Raw genomic sequence first — 17,681 nt, forward strand, 5'->3', positions numbered from 1 at the left:
TTCTGTTTCTGTGTTAGTTTGCTGAGAATGATGGTTTCCAGCTTCATCCATGTCCCTGCAAAGGACATGAACTCCCCCTTTTTTATGACTGCATAGTATTCCATGGTGTATATGTGCCACATTTTCTTTAGCCAGTCTATCATTGATGGGCATTTGGGTTGGTGCCATGTCTTTGCTATTGTGAATAGTGTTGCAATAAACATACATGCGCATGTGTCTTTGTAGTAGGGTGATTTATAATCCTGAATCTGAAGATCTTTTCTCCACAGGAAAATGTTTTAATGTTTACAGCTGTAATTGCCATGTTTCTTATGGTGTTTCTGTTTCTAAAGTTTTCTTTTTCTTTCCTATTTCATTCTTTTTTATTCCATCTCCTTCTGAACAGATAACTATTATCTTAAATCAGTGTTATATTACATTTTTAAAGAATACTTTATTTTGTTATTATTAATAATGACATTTTGGTCTTACTACAAAAACAACAACAACAACAACAGCAACAACAACAAAAAGCTAATGCTTTGGAATCAGACTTCTTGGGTTAGAATTTCTACTGTACTACTTCCTAGCTGTGTACCCTTGGCAAGTTACTTAGCCTCTCTGTGCTGTGTTTCCTCATTTGGAGATAATAGTCGTAATTATGTCACAGGATTGTTGCAATATCAAATTAGTTAATATAAATGAGGTGCCCAATGTCTGCTACATAGCACTCAGTAAGTGTTAGTCATTATTGTTATTTAATAATTATTAGAAAAATATAAAAAATCAGAGAATTTTGTCCAGATTCCCAGTGCCCATAACCACTATTGAGCCTATATAGAGAGAGTGAAACAAAAGTGAAACCTTACTCTGCATACTATTTGGTAGCTTGCATTTTTCACCTAAAAATAATCTGCAATAAATGTAATTGTGGCAAAACTTTTGTGCCCAGCTTTAATAATTTCCTAATAAATTTCTAAGCCAGGAATTGATGCCTTTAAGCATATATGCATCATTAAAGTGTTTGTCAAAATGTCCTACAATTTTAAAAATCAATTTACAGTCTTACCAATCTTGTAAGAGGCTTTTCAGTTTATTAACATTAACATCCAGTGCTATAAATTTCAAAGACATGATGCAAAGATTATACACATACTATATTACAAATTATGTTGAACATTTTCATTTGCCTATTGCCATTTGTTTATATTTATATATGACTATGTCCTTTTGCCTTTTTCTTATTGACTTGTAAGAACTTTTTATATGAGAAGACTATTAATAGGTCTAGGTCTTTTCTGACATATGTATATTGCAACATTCCTCCTTTTCATGTTGTAAATTAATGTTTGTAATATGCATTCTTAGTGGTATATAAAGCATTTGATTCAACTCCAATCTATTATGATAAATATCAAGTCAATTGCCAGAAAAATTTCTCAAGTTTTTCTTTTCATTGAGTAATTGTTACCTGAATTATCCATGCTGTGTTCACTGTCTCAAATGAATTTTTTAATTCAGTGATTATATTTTTTTTTCTGAAAGTGGTCTTTCCCACTGTCATATTTGTTCCCTTTTCACAGATGCACCAACCCCTTGAATCTCATTGAAAATATGAATTAGGTAGTTTCTAGAATGTTCTTTCTTCTGGCAGCAGTTTCGTTTCATGGGAGTTAATTTGATTCTGCATTGTTTCTTTCTATTTAAATGACTGAATTTTTCACACGTCCTATTGTGTTTATTTGCCCATACTTATAGAAGAGTGAGCACAGAAATGACAAGTGTCCTTGTTCTAACATTTCATACCCGGATAAAGGGAGACAGGAGGCTTTGTATTTTTTTGAATTCTGTTTTGTCAGATCAGGAGTCCTATTCCTGACATTTGGGCAGGGCTACAGTGGAGACAGGTGTATAACAGGCAGCCTTCATGCCAGATGGAGAGCCATCTTCTCCACGTTGGTTCTATACATCTCAAAGTCAGAAGGGGTCCTGTTCCTCTCTGAAGGGACACATGTGTCCTATTTGGAAGCAGTAGTGGCAGCATCCTTCACTCACTTTGTGGTGTACTGGCCACCATGGACACACGTTGTGGCACCCTTCCCCTGCCCGCTGCTCCAGGTGCTGACATCTCTCTTCCCGCATATGAATGGGAATTGGAGACCCCCACCCAGTCCCTGATGGTCTCAGCCAGGGTCATTATTGGGCTCTGTTGAAGCACCTTTTAGGGATGACAGCTGGTCAATTCCCCTTTATCTGTATTTTCATGAGTGTGAGACCCCAAATACTCTAGATGGTTCACACTCAGGGCATAAATAATATTGAATTGTGCCCCAGGAAAGCAATTCTTTGGTCAGTGTTCTTTCAATTCTTCAAATTATGGCAAAGAGAAAATCTCAGAGGGCTCTGGTATATCCTTAACACTCTAACACTTGCTCTTTGCTGATCTCGCATTAAAAAGGGGGCGGGGCAGTCTTTAGATTGAGAGCCTTTGGTAAGCAACACCATCTGCTTGCACATGCATAACCTTGATTTCCATTTGTTTATCTTTTTTTTTTTTTTTTTTTTTTGAAACGGAGTCTCGCTCTGTTGCCAGGCTGCAGTGCAGTGGCGCAGTCTTGGCTCACTGCAACCTCCGCCTCCCGGGTTCAAGCGATTCTCCTGCCTCAGCCTCCCGAGTAGCTGGGACTACAGGCATGAGCCACCATGTCCACCCAATTTTTTTGTAGTTTTAGTAGAGACGGGGTTTCACCATGTTGGCCAGGATTGTCTTGATCTCCTGACCTGGTAATCTGCCTGCCTTGGCCCCAAAGTACTGGGATTACAGGCATAAGCCACCATGCCCGGCTTTTTTTTTTTTTTTTTTTTTTTTTTTGAGAGAGAGGCAGGGTCTTGCTTTGTCACCCAGGCTGGAGTACAGTGGTGCAATAAAAGCTCACTGCAGCCTTGACCTTCTGGACGCAAGCGATTCTTCTACCTCAGCCTCTCAAGTAGCTGGGACTACTGGCGTGCGCCACTATACCCAGCTAAATTTTTTTATTTTTTGTGGAGACAGGGTCTTGCTCTGTTGCCCAGGCTGATCTTGGACTCCTGGCCTCAGGTGATCCTCCTGCCTGAGCCTCTCTAAGTGCTAGGGTGACAGACATGAGCCACGACGATGACCTGTGTATCTTTCTGTTTTGTTTTGTTTGTTTTTAACAATTATTTTCTATTTGTAACAAGTGATTTTGGATTTCCTTCTAAGGAAGAAATAAAAAGTGTCCTTTAAAATTAAATTTATTATTAAAAAAGCAAAACAGATATTTCAACACTGATACACAAGTCTAGCAAAATCCGCAAAGGTAGCATCTGAATGGATAAAGTTAAAATTTACCCAACATAGCTCTGTTTTCTGTCTATTACTTTAATTTGTAGGAATCCCTGGAAGTCCCTGCTGTGTGGATAGCACCCTTCTCGATTTCCAGCAAAGATACAGATGCTCTCTTGTGTTTGTATTTCTTTTGGTAATTTCCGTGGAAATTTGGAAGAAAATTTGGAATATTAAATGTGGAGGCGTAGAGGCTCAAATTGTCTTGTCTGCTTTGAATCACCTAGCCCATTTTTGGAAGCTGCCTAAGAAGATTCGTGAATGGAGAGAAAACATTGTGATGAAAATTTGAAACTTTGGTTAGGAATGATCTTTGAGAGCGAGCAGTTCTGGGGTCTTTTTTCTTTCCCACTGATTCAAATGCTTTTAGAATGTCCCTTTTCGTTCCTCACACTCATCTCATCCTCTTACTGGCTGGAAAAATCTTTGTGGCCAAGAAACAAACTGAAGCCCCCATGTTTATTATTATAATATTAGTAGTAGCTGGGCATGGTGGCGTGTGCCTATAATCTCAGCTTCTTGGGATGCTGAGGCAGGAGGATTGCTTGAGCCCAGGAGTTCAAGACTGGCCTGAGCAACATAGCAAGACCCTATCTCTGCCAAAAAAGAAAAAAAAAGAAAAAAACAAAAACAAAAACAGCCAGGTGTGGTGGCATGTGCCTTTAGTCTCAGCTGGTTGAAAGCTGAGGCAGGAGGACTGTTTGAGCCCAGAAGGTCAAGGCTGCAGTGAGCTGTGATTGTGCCACTGCACTCCAGCCTTGGTGACAGAACAAGACCCTGTCTCTAAAATAATAATAATGACATTAGTCACAGTAATAATAATCATGATGATGCCACTAATTGAACACTTGCTGAATGCCAAATGCTGCTGTGCTTATCATTTTACATGCGTCATTATCTTTCAATTTCACAAGAATTCTATGAAAAAGGAATTTGTATTCCAATTTATAGATGAGAAACCCAGAGGCCCAGAGAGGCTAACCAGCCTGTCTAAGGTTATGAGATGAGATTTGCATCCAGACATGGTTTGACTCCAGGGCTCGTGCACTTAACCACTAAGGGATGCCGTTTCTCAAGAGACTGACTACAGCACACTCTGGGCAAACTTCTGCAGAGAAAATAGCACCATGAAGTTAAGTCCATGGTCACCTAAATGCAGTTGAGTGCCAGGATGGCAAGGTGGCAGCCTATGTAGGGTGAAAGGTAGAAATGCTGGAAGAGCATGACAAGAATATATTTAAAGCCAGGCAGTGGGGTTTGCAGCTGGGATTACAGACAGCCCATATCTGTAATCCCTGCAATTTCGGAGGATAGGATGAGAAGATCACTTGAGGTCAGGAGTTCAAGACTAGCCTGGGAAACATAGCCAGCTCCCATCTCTACCAAAAAAAAAAATTTTTTTTTTTTTTAAATTAGCTGGGCATAGTGGCCCAAGCCTATAGTCCCCAGCTACTCAGGAAGCTGAGGCAGGAGGATCGCTTGAACCCAGGAGCTTGAGGCTTCAGTGAGCTATGATTGCACTATTGCACTCCAGTCTGGGTGACAGAGTGAGACCCTATCTCTAAAAGCAACGACAACAATATCAACAAGAAATTTACAATGAGGGGTCTTCATAGCATTCTTTCAAACTAAGAAACTACTTAATGGACAAAAAGTAGGTAAAAATATACAGTGATTTAACGATATAACTAAGAAAACTGTATAAGTGTGTGTAGAGAGTGAGAACTTTCCCTCCTGTGCACACATGATATACATTTTTTTTCTGCTGTTCATGGAAGAGTTACAAAAATGTATAGTGTACCTGGTAGTGTACCACACACACTGCCCCCATCCAACATACCGAAAAACAAACCAAAACAAGCCAAAAAACCCTCAACATGTATTTTTTGAAGTAGAGTTTTATATAGGCCTCCTTTTCATATCCTGATCAATAAAATAATATCAAATAGAGTCATGAAATTTGTCCTGCCCCCTTGTCTCCCTTCAGGTTTAAGTTACTGAGCCAGGAGGAAGGCGAGTACTTCAATGTGCCTGTGCCACCAGAAGGAAGTGAGGGCAACGAAGAACTGCGGCAGAAATTTGAGGTGAGGTTTCTTTTCTTTCTCTCTTCTTTCTTTTTTCTCTTTATTTTTTCCTTCCTTCCTTCTTCTCTCTCCTCTTTCTTTCTCTCTTATTCTTTCTTTTTTATTTTTCCCTCCCGTCCTTCCTTCCTTCCCTCCTTCCTTCCTTCCCTTCTTCCTTCCTTCCTTCCTTCCTTCCTTCCTTCCTTCCTTCCCTCTCTCCTTCTTTCCTTCCTTCCTTCTTCCTCCCTCTCTCTTTTCTTTCTTTCTAACTTTCTCCCTTTCTCCCTTTCTTTCTCTTTCTTGCTTTCTTTCTCTTGCTTTCTTTCTCTTGCTCTTTCTTGCTTGCTTTCTTGATTGCTTGCTTTCTCTCTCTCTTTTCTTACTTTTTTCCTTCCTTCCTTCCTGCCTTACTGCCTTCCTTCCTCTCTCTTTCTGTTTCCCTCTCATTCTTTATTTTCTTTCTCTCTCTCTCCTTCCTTTCTTTGTTTCTTTCTCTCTCTTTCCTTCTTCCTTTCCTCTTTCCTTCCTTTCCTCCCTTCCTTCTTTCCTTCATCCTTTCCTCCCTCCCTCCCTTCCTCTCTCCCTCTCTTCTTTACTTTTCCTTCCTTCCTCCCTCCCTCCCTCTTTCTTTCTCTTTCTTTCTTTCTTTTCTTTTTCTTTCTTTCTTTCTTTCTTTCTTTCTTTCTTTCTTTCTCTCTCTCTCTCTCTCTCTTTCTTTCTTTCTTTCTTTCTTTCTCCCCTTTCTTTCTCTCTCTCTTCCTCTATCTTCTCTCTGTCTCTCTTCTTTCTTCATCTCCTTTCTTTTGTCAATGGAAACCAGTTAGGTTTGCAGCTGTGCTGATTTTCTTGTTTATGGCATGGTTCCTACCAAGACTTTTCACGACTCTGAGTCTTTGCAAGGTTGTTTCATCTCCTAGAAAACTCTGATTAATCCTTCAAGACCCCAATTAAATGCCCTTGCCTTATGAAGTTATTCCTGCTTCCCTGTCTGCATTCAGACTTAGACATTTCTTCAAAAGTGCTTATTCACTGCCTACCATTTTGATGGTGACTTGGACTGGAATGGTAGTCACAGTGAATGAAATAAGTAGACAGAGGGCCGGGCACGGTGGCTCATGCCTGTAATCCCAGCACTTTGGGAAGCCAAGGCAAGCAGATCGTTTGAGGTCAGGAATTCGAGACCAGCCTGGCCAATATGGTTAAACCCCATCTCTACTAAAAACACAAAAAAATTAGCCAGGCGTGGTGGTGCATGCCTTTAATACCAGCTACTTGGGAGGCTGAGGCACAAGAATTGCTCTGGGTGGCAGAGGCGGCAGTGAGCCAAGATCGCGTCACTGCACGATCAGTAATGCTCTGTTGCCCAGGCTGCAGTGCAGTGGCACGATCTTGGCTCACTGCAGCCTGGGCAACGGAGCGAGACTTGGTCTCAAAAAAAAAAAAAAAAAAAGAGTAGGCAGAGAAGTGATATATTTTGGAGGCTGAGTCAACTAGGCTTGCTGATGGATGGAATCCGGATTGGCTCTATTGGCAGAATGGTGCTATATAGTTAACGAATGGAATTGATTGTGCTAATGACTTCATGAAATACCCTGGGGGTAGATCTTCCCAGAGAATAGTTTTATCAAATGGAAAGCCCTTGGCTGTGACCTTGAGTTACATTGCTGGCTCTACTTCTACCTGAGATAAACCCTTTCCTTCTATGAGGACAAATAAACACTATTTTCAGCTACGTAAGAGGTGCATAGGTGTGTAGGACACATCCCTGCTTTACAAATAAAATGTTTGGGGGAAGATAGGTTTGAATGCTTACATTATATGTGCATTGAGTGATTTTAGTGGTTTCCTGAGGGAAAACACATTATTTTGTTCCCACAAACTCAATACACTGAGTCTGGTGGGAGATGATCAATTCTAGATAAGCCATGATGGCCTACTAACTCCCCAAAAATGTGTATAATAGCATAGCTAAAATGAAATGGATTTTTATTATTGTTATTTGTCAAATAATGACACAAGCAAATAAAAAAATGTGTAAAGACCATGTAAAGTCCTGTGAAAGAGAGATCAGGTACCTTGAGAACATCTACAAAAGAAATGTCACGTAGTTTGAGAGGATAGGGAGGTGTCAGGGAGGAAACAGCAATGGAAGTTTACCATGTAAAAAGAGGGGAAAATGTATTCCATTCTGCAAACAGCATGTGCAGAGGCCCTGTGGTTGGGGGTTATATAGCAACCATGTGAGACTGAAAGAAGACCAGCCTGGGTAGAGCAGAGAAAGCCAAAGAGAGTCCAAGGCTGGGGAAGTAGGTGTGGGTCAGAGTATGCAGGGCTGTGCTGGCCTTGACAAGGATTTTAGCATTTATCCCAAGAGCATTTATCCCAAGAGTATTTATCCAAGGGATTTTAGCATTTATCCCAAGAGCATTTATCCCAAGGATTTTTCTTTTTTTTGGAGATGGAGTCTTGCTCTGTCACCCAGGCTGGAGTGCAGTGGCCCGATCTCGGCTCACTGCAAGCTCCGCTTCCTGGGTTCATGCCATTCTCCTGCCTCAGCCTCCTGAGTAGCTGCGACTACAGGCGCCCGCTGCCACGCCTGGCTAATTTTTTGTATTTTTAGTAGCGATGGGGTTTCACCGTGTTAGCCAGGATGGTCTCAATCTCCTGACCTTGTGATCCGCCCACCTCAGCCTCCCAAAGTGCTGGGATTACAGGCGTGATATCCCAAGGATTTTAGCATTTATCCTGAGAGCCCAGTTACCACACGTGGTGTATTTCAGTACGTCAGGGTTGGTTGCCTCTGTTTGGTTAGGCGGCTTTGAATTCTAGGGCTCTATATTGCAGACATGAAAAGGCAACCATTAGTGAGTGTATTCTTGTTTCTGAAGGCACATCGAACACAGCAAGATAAAGGACAAGTTTGTTGAAAGAAACAAACTTTCTACCAAGTTTGTTTTTCCCTCAACTTGATAGAAATAGTGCTTAGGGGCCAGGCATGGTGGCTCACTCCTGTAATCCCAGCACTTTGGGAGGCCGAGGCAGGAGGGTTGCTTGAGCCCAGGAGTTCGAGACCAGCCTGGGCAACATAGTGACTCTGCCTCAGTATTTAAAAAATATATATTTTTAAAAAATAAAAATAAAAAAAGAAATAACTTGTATTCCCAAATTCCTTGTCTTGAACCTGTGCCTTCCCTACATGCTGGAAGATAGTGATAGTTCTGACCCAGTGGGGTCCTCCCTTCCTGGAAACAAGTGGAACGGACACATTGGCCTTGAGCTTGTCAGTCATTCTCCAGTGACCTTGATAACAGAGACTTGTTCCCAAAGTCTTGGACTCAAGCCCAAGTGAACTGATAAAAGCATCTTCCCTCCAAGTAGAACTAAAAACTGGATGCTGTTTGATAAAAATTAAGACAGGAAGGCCGTCCTTCCAGAGAACACTTTCCATCGCTTTCCCCCAACTTGCCGGTGAAGTATCCATTTGCTGCCGTTATAGAAATGTACTATTAAGGGTGAAAAACACAAGGCCAGTATTTTCTTGTATACAGTGAAGTCTCAGTTTTACAAAATGATTTCTTCTGTCCTGGGGCAGCCAGGGTGACATTTCAGAACACCAAGGAAAAGATTTTCTACGCAAACAGTGCATTTGTCTGGGCCGGTAATTGGCTTGGAATAGGGGACTGTTTTGTCCGCATGCAACAAATTATGTCCCTTTATTTCTAGCAAGAGCCTGCAAAAGCTTGTTTATGCCTGAATTATAATCGCTCCATACTGTAGTTGTTGATTAAAAAAAATGTTTCCAACAGACCGAAAATTATTCTCAGGCTTACAGAGGAATTTCAGTTGACCTTGAACGTGAGAAATGTAATCCTTGGGCGATAACCAATTAGCACCCGGAATGACTCAGAAATTACTTTCAAGCCTCTTATCTGGAGGAATTCTGAGTGACAGTAAAATCGAGCTGCTAGAATTGGGGTAATAGAATTTCATGGTAGTGTGAGCTTGGTGCAGTTGCCACACGTGGTATACTTCAGAACGTCAGAGCTGGCTCTGTTTGGTTAGGGGGCTTTCAGTCGACCGTGGGCTTGGGAAGAGAAGACTCCGTTTTGGATGGCTCACAGTAGGATTTCTCAGAGTCTTAAAATGTTTTTACTTAACAAAGTGCTTACTGTGTGCCATTTAGGATTCTAAGTGCTTTGCAAATATTAACTCCAGTAATTTAATCCTTACAACAACCTAGAATGGTAGGTACTGTTATCACGCCATTTTACTTTTACAAATGAAGAAACTGAGGCCCACAGAGGTTTAAGTAACTTTTCAAGGTCCCAGAGCCGCTGGTTGTCCCGGGTTTGAGTTTTCCCCAGAAACAGACTATAAGGATTCAAGTGCAAGTACTTTATTTGGGAGGTGATCCTGGAAGCACCATAAGTTAATAAAGCAGCATTGCCAGAAAAGGTGGGAAGCCAGGAAAGTATTATCAAGCAGGCTACTGCTGTGGGCAGCTAGGGTTTAACCCTGCTGGAGAACTCTCTAGTCAGTGCAGAATGCATGCCTCAGAATTTCCCAATCAAGGGACAGGAAGCTGAGGGGTTATCCATTGGCTCTCCTTCCATTGCAGGCTAAGGGCTGCTCCCAGGGAAATCCACCCACCAGCACTTTCAATGTGCCCTGTGCGCCGTGCCTGCTCCTACAACCAGAAAATAAGCTGCAGGCAAAGAATCGCAGGTGTTTGCTGTTAGCAGCCCCAGGTGTAGAGAGTAGCATGCTGGTAGTGTCTTAGAAGAACACAAGTGATCGTATCTGTGCAATGTAGCCTAACAGTTGAGTGTGATGGCATGACTGCCTAGAATTGGATCCCAATTCTGCCACCTCCTTGCTGAGTGGCTATAAGCAAGTTGCTTTGTCTCTCTGAGCTTCTGATTCCCTACCTGTAAAATGGGGAATTATAGCACTTCTTACTTCATGAGGTTATGTGAGGATTGAATGAGGTAATGCATTTAGCAGAGTGTCTCACACGTCACACACATCCAGATGTTAGATGCTAGCATCATGGTGGTTGTTATAATTATCGGCTCCCCCTTTGGGATAAATAAAGCTCAGAACATCCTCTTTCTGGGCTTTGGAAGGGCTGCTTGGAGGTTAGGGAGAATCTACAGGGACTCCTAGCCTACAGAGGTCCTTGCCCCACTGCTGGGTAGCTGGCAGTGCCTGTAGTAGTTCCTTGTAGGGGTGGAGTGGCAGAGGAATCTGCAGTTTTAGCCAGGACAGACATTCATCATCGGGAGTGGAGCCCAGAGCCTGGCTGCTGGGGTTTCTCCACTGTCCCCTCTTGCTGTCTGGAAGGTGACTTGGCTCTTTGCTCAGAAATGCTATTTGCTTTCTCTCTTAGCGTTGAGTTCTAGGGCTCTAAATTGCAGACATGAAAAGGCAACCATTAGCGTATTCCTGTTTCTTCAAGCACATCCTACCCAGCAAGAAAAAGGATGAGTTTAATTTGTGCCTCAATTTTAAAATGTTTGCTCTTTGATGCAGTGTGTCCTGGGCATTGTCGCCTTGGAACAACGGGATATTTCGAAGTAAAAAGGACAGGGCTCCTGTCCTCTGAAGGCTCACTGTGTAGGGGCCACAAACCCAGGTGTTTTCAGGAGCCAGGCAAACAACAAGAAGGCGAAAGAGCTTGGCATCACCCAGTGTTAGCACATCCCCTTCTTCAAAAGAAGCTGGGGATCTGGATTTTCATATCTCCAAATTTTCAACAGCAACTAATTAAATATTAAAATGACAACAAACGCTGTGCAGACCAGATCAACAGGGTTATTAGACTTCTTTTTTTTTCCAGGGTTATTAGTCTTCTGATCTAGATTCTAGAAGTTAAATTAACATGCCCATGGGAACCGTTATAAAAGCAAGCTGGGAGGGAGGGAGGAAAGAGGTCTGCCAGCCCCCGACTCAGAGGAGAGAAGGGAGCTTCTAGCACTGAAGGATGAGGCTGTTAGCTGCTCCTTGAAGGACAAGGAAAAAATCAACCCCACCCCACCCCCGCCCCCCACCAAAAAAAGTCCTTATCTGTTTTGCTAATCAAAGTCAAATGAAGAAATCGGGAAGTTTGAGGTCTGTGCTCACACTTCATGGGGAGTGTGTGCTGGGACCCGCAGGTGGATGGGAAAGTTCCCAGGATGGGTTCTGAGGACTGGAACAGGCAGGACTTGGATCTTCACAGTCTGGAGAATGGAGTGTGTGAATCCGATGGGTCCTGAGCCAGGATTCAAAGAAGGTGGGACACACGGTGATAAGGTGATGGGGGGGTGGAGCGGGGAGGGGAGGAGGGAATGTGTTTGGGTCAGGCCAGCTTGGGGGTGATGATTTAGGAGGGTGTGAGGACATAGCCCAAGAAAGGTGAGACAGCTTCTGTCCTCCGCTGGTTCTTTAGTTTGCAGTCTCCATTGCAAATAAGGTAACCTTGTAGTTTTAACTACCCCCTCACTGCCTCTGCACCCCAAATCTGTCTCCAGTTCAGATATCTTTGCTCAAGCCCCAAACCCACGTATACAACTGCTTACTGCGTATTTACACGTGGGTTAAACTTCAACATATCTTACTGCAAAGTAAACTGACCAAGTATGTTCACAGCAGCGTTGTTAGTTGGCCGAAAGGGGAAACAACTCAAATGCCCTTACACGGGAGACGGGATAAACATCAACAATGAGTGCCGTTCAGCAATACAAAGAGACAAATTACCGATTTATGCAAAAACATGGATGCATTTCAAGAACATTTTGATGAGCGAAAGAAGCCAGGCACAAGAGTACACACTCTACGATGCCATTCAGCTGAATAAAGAACAGACAGAACTGACCTATGGGATAGAAACCGGAACAGAGATCGCCTTAGTGGGAGGGGGGGTCAACTGGGAACTTTTGGAGGGTGATGGAAATGTTCCGTGTCTTGTTTGGGGTTTGGGTTACATGGGTGTGCGCATTTGTCAAAATCCGCAGAGCCGTGCACGTGAGACTGGTGCACTACGTGGTACCCAGCCCGATTTTCAAAACATGAGTAAAGAGAAAAATGGTGGATGCTTTGTTAGCCATGGTTCCTAAGTGGTAACAGTGGAATATGCATCCCATGAGGGGGAAATAAACCTTGCAGTTTTAAGCTGCTGTGGGGAAGAGGGGATCTCAACATGTCTGAAATCACACCGGTTCTCTGCCCACCCTCTTCCCCACACTTCCAAACTTGCTCCTCTTCCGCTTCTTCTCATCTCAGTGGAAAGAACCAGCATCCCGCCAGTTGGCCAGAACAGAAGCTGGAGCTGTCCTTTATCTCCGATCTCCCTTCTCCCTTGCCCAATGTGCTACCCAGCCGGGGTCAGTCTGTCTCCCAAACAGGTCCACTTTGTTCCATCTACACGGCAGACAAATGAGTCCATCATTCTTTTTTTTTTTTTTTTTTTTTTTTTAAGACAGGGTCTCCCTTTATCACTAAGGCTGGAGTGCAGTGGTGCGATCATGGGTCACTGCAACCTCCGACTCCTGGGTTCCAACTCCTGGGTTCCAACTCCTGGGCTGATCCTCCCACCTCAGCCTTCTGAGTAGCTGGGACTACAGGCACACACCACCATGTTTGGCTCATCATTTCTCTCCTTAATAATGCAGTAACTTCCTAGTGATCCCCTAGCCCACATGCTGGGGGTCTCCTCTCTCCACTCAGAGTGACCTTTTAAATTTTTTAAGGTCATACCATAGCCCTGCTTCAAACCTTTCAAAGGCTGCCTGTCATGCTTACAGTCAGCCTGAATTTCTTAAGGTCCTTTCAACCCTTTGTCTGCCTCTTGTGTCATATCTGCCTTGCACTTCATGCTCCAGCCAGATGATGTTTCATTCTTTGAATGTGTCTTCCCCTCTGTTCCATAAATGCCGTTCCTGCTGCCAATACCAGTTTATCTGCCTCAGCAACCCCAACATACCTTTTGGACACAGTATGGAGGACCCAATCCCAGCTAGAATGCACTTTTTTTGAGAGTATCTGCATCCTTTTTGCCCTCTGATGTATCCTCAGCACCTAGAGCAGCACCTATCATGTAGCAGGTACTCAATAAGAATTTTTGGTTTGTTTGTTGGTTTGTTGGTTTGTTGGTGACAGGGTCTTGCTCTGTTGCCCAGGCTGGAGTGCAATATAGTGATCATAGCTTACTGCAGCTTCCAACTCCTGGGATTAAGGGATTCTCCTGCCTTAAACTTCCCAAGTAGCTGGCACTACAGGCCCACTGTGACCATGCCCAGCTAATTAAACTTTTTTTTTGAGATGGGGTCTGGCTGTGTTGCCCTGGCTGGTCTTGAACTCCCGGTCTCAAGCAGTCCTGCCTCAGCCTTCCAAAGCTTTGGGATTACAGGCATCAGCCACCACATCCAGCCTTAATAAATGTTTTTTGAATGAATGAATTAATCTTTCCTGATATTCAAAACTTTGGAAAGATTTATGTTGCCTCTTCATCTTCAAAACAACCAAATAATGCAACAATAATAATAGATACCACTCACTGAGCATCTGTTGTGTGCCAGGAATGATACTAAGAACTCTGTGATACATCATTTCATGTCATTATCTCCATTGTCTTGAAAAGGTGATGAATGTTTAGGAAGCTTCAATCACCAAATGCAATTAAGTGCCTTCTCTGTGCCACACTCCTCTAGGTACCAGGGAAACAGTGGAAAGCAGAACAGACAAAATCCTTGCTCTCGGGGAGCTTACATTCTGGTATAAGGAGAAAGACGATAAATTGGGAAACAAGTAAATATATGGTTTGTAAGATGGTGACAAGTGTTTTAGAGAAAAGCAAGTAAGTGAGGCAGATGGAGATTGCTGAGAGTAATTTTATGTAGGGTGTTCAGGGAAGAGCCCTCTTATCAGAGGTGAGAGAGTTCCGGGGAAAGAGTGCTCTGAGCAGAGGGAACAGCAGGTGCAAAGGCCTTGGGCTAAGAGCGTGTTTGGTGCATTCAGAGAGCAGCCAGGAGGCCAGTGTGGAAGTAGAAAGGAGACTGAAATCAGAGGGAGTCCAGAGGGACTCAGTCATCTGTGGTCTTTGGTTTTTACTTTGAGAATAGTGGGAAGGTATATATATTGGGCAGAGGAGTGTTATGACTTAACTGATGTGTTCTGGACCACACAGCTGATTCATGTCAGAGAATTCTACCACGAGACTTTTTTTTTTTTTGAGTGAGAGAGAGATGGGATCTTACTCCCTCACCCAGGCTGGAGGGCAGTGGTGTGATTACAGCTCACTGCAGCCTCTAACTCCTGGGCTAAAGCTATCCTCCCACCTTGGCCTCCCAGGTAGCTGGGGTGACAGGTGCACACCACCATGCATGGCTAACTTTATTTTTGTAGAGACAGGGTCTTGCTATGTTGTCCAGGCTGTTCTCAAACCTCTATCCTCAATTGAATCTCCTGTCTCAGCCTCAAAAATTGTTGGAATTACAGGTGTGAACCACTGTGCCCAGCCACACATGAGCTTTTAACTCCACAGTTTTCTCTCTGCTAGAAGTGAATCCAGTAACGAAGTCCTGGCAGCTTCAGGTCTCCTGCTCATGGCTTCCGGTTCTTGTCTCATTCCAAAGCACCTGCTGCCACTCTGAGCCCCATTCCTCCGCTCATGGCGAGGAGTCCCTCTCCCATTGCACTGAGGACACACATGAATGAGGACACCTCATTCATCTATATATGCAACAAATATTTAGCTGGGAACTATACTAGTTGTCAGGAAAACCACAGAGAATGAGAAATATTCCGTGTCCGCAAGACAGTCTCCAGTTTATTGGAAGGAAACAAGTGGACAGGCAGTTATTCTCCAGTATTAATGGAAAGAGAAGTGGATGAAGAAAATCAGAGGAGAAGCTAGTGCAGACAGAGAGAATCGATGAGGGCTTCCCTGAGGACATGAAGATGTGAACCCCTAGCTGGGTTGTTGAAGGGGAGAGAATAGCCATTTATACCACAGTAGCAGCAGCAGATGCAAAGGCCCTGTGGTTGGAGGGGCCTGGGACATCCAGGGGAGTGAAAGGAGAGTGAAGCTACGTTGTAGGGAAGAAGCACCCTAGCAATGATGGAGTTGGAAAGCCAGGTAGGGCCTGAACATATAAGTCCATGAAAGCACCTCAATCTTTATCGTGAAAATAATGGGATGCCACTGCGGCATTTTAAGCAAGAGGGGACTTGGTTGGGTGAGAGACTCACTGTGGTCGTGTGTGAAGCCCAGTGTAAAGGAAAGCAATGTGCCTTGTGCAGGTGAGAGATGATGGCAGGTAGTGGTGGTTGAGATGGAAAGAAGTAGATGAATTCTAGAGACAGCTGGGAGGGAAGAAATGACAGTTCCTGGTTACGGTTGAGACATGAGGGATCAAAGAAAGATGGAAGTGCAAAGGATGTCCGACAGGTTTCAGGCTTGTGGAGTGATGCACGGCCATGCTTTCCACGGGGACAGGGTGCGGGAGCTGCAGGAACCACAGCTTCCCACTGTGTGCCTGTGTCTTCCTACAAGATCATCCTTAAACCCTGAGCATGTTTTCCGTGTGCTTCCTTTTTGCAGAGGGCCAAGATCAGTCAGGGAACCAAAGTCCCGGAAGAAAAGACGACCAATACTGTCTCCAAATTTGACAACAATGGCAACAGAGACCGGATGAAACTGACTGATTTTAACTTCCTAATGGTGCTGGGGAAAGGCAGCTTTGGCAAGGTATGGTATGATTTGGTGACTCCACCTGCTCTAGAAGGAACATCTAACAAGGCAGGCACATTTGCTGTTCCTATGGGACGGACGTCCTAGTGGGAGAGAGAGTAAGAAGTAAATAGACCCACACTACACTTTGTAATGAATACCATGAAGGAAATGAATGGAGTGCTCTCTCACAAACAAAAAAGGGACCCATTCAGACAGTCTGAGGAGGTGACACATATGCTGAGACCTGGAGGATAAGAAAGAACTAGCTATACTTTCAAAGAGCTAGGAAAAAATGTTCTCAGAAGAGAGCAAGTGCAAAAGTTCCAAGGTGGGGACAGGCTGGGTGCATCCTAGGAACCATTAGAAGGTGTTGGGGCAAAATGTCGCTAGTAGAAGGAGGTATAGGATTTGATGTTGCAGAGGTAAGCAGGACCCAAGGATACAAATCTTATAAGCTACGGTGAGGAGTTTGGGTTTCATTCACATTGCAGCGGGGAGCCACTGAACGTTTTTAAGCAGAGCAGCGATATGATCGGATTTGCCTTTTGGAAAAGATCGCTCTGACAGCTGAGAACGGAAATGGTTCCTTTCAAACAGTAGCACAGTGGAAGGGTGACCCTGGGACTCGTAGAGTGGTTCTGGATGCTTTTATAGATACTGCGAGATGCTGTTTTACTGAAGTTGAGATTGTGTTATAAGTATTTCTGACTCGTTTAATGTTGTTTTGGGGTTTTTAGTCCCTTTGCGTGCCATGAAGATGTCTAGCATAAATCTCATACCATGAACTCAGGTGTGCAAAAAATATAAATTTATTTTCCATCTATGTAGCGTAAGCCAAAAACCTGGGAGTTATCCCTGAGTTTCCCCCTTTGCTGTATTTCCACCATCCCTACCCACTGCCCCCCACAACCATGTACAATGCACTTGCGAACACTGACAGTTCCTTCAAAGTATATCATGTATTCACTAACTTCTCTTCATCTCTCTAATACCACCCTAGTCCAAACCATTAATATCACCTGGATAAGTGCAGAAACTCCTCAGTGGCTTCTCAATCCCAATCTTGTTACCTGTCATTAATCTCAATCCCAATCTTGTTGCCTATAATTAATCCCAATCCCAATCTTCCTTGCCTATAATTAATCCCAATCCCAATCTTCTTACCTATAATTAATCCCAATCCCAATCTTGTTACCTATGATTAATCCCAGTCCCAATCTTGTTGCCTATAATTAATCCCAATCCCAATCTTCTTGCCCATGATTAATCCCAATCCCAATCTTCTTGCCTATAATTGATTCCAATCCCAATCTTCTTACCTGTAATTAATCCCAATCCCAGTCTTGTTACCTATGATTAATCCCAGTCCCAATCTTGTTACCTGTGATTAATCCCAATCCCAGTCTTGTTGCCTATAATTAATCTTGTTACCTATAGTTAATCCCAATCTTCTTGCCTATGGTTAATCTCAATCCCAATCTTGTTGCCTATAATTAATATACTTTCTACTTCACAGCCCTAATAATTTTTTAAAGCTTACATTAAGTCAAGGAGCTCCCCT

At 43.4% G+C, this 17,681-nt stretch overlaps 1 protein-coding gene across 2 annotated transcripts in view; it reads left to right on the forward strand.

Annotated features, from left to right (window-relative positions):
- The window catches only part of LOC105485029 (protein kinase C beta), a 381,756-nt gene that overhangs the window by 268,825 nt on the left and 95,250 nt on the right, over positions 1–17,681 (forward strand). For both annotated transcript variants that reach the window (XM_011747190.3, XM_011747191.3), the window contains exons 8-9: positions 5,331–5,427; positions 15,989–16,135. In XM_011747190.3, the coding sequence (XP_011745492.1) occupies positions 5,331–5,427; positions 15,989–16,135 (244 nt within the window). The remainder of the gene's footprint in view (positions 1–5,330; positions 5,428–15,988; positions 16,136–17,681) is intronic.

The sequence above is a fragment of the Macaca nemestrina genome, chromosome 18, assembly GCF_043159975.1.
Source record: "Macaca nemestrina isolate mMacNem1 chromosome 18, mMacNem.hap1, whole genome shotgun sequence".
NCBI classification, from domain to species: Eukaryota; Metazoa; Chordata; class Mammalia; order Primates; family Cercopithecidae; genus Macaca; species Macaca nemestrina.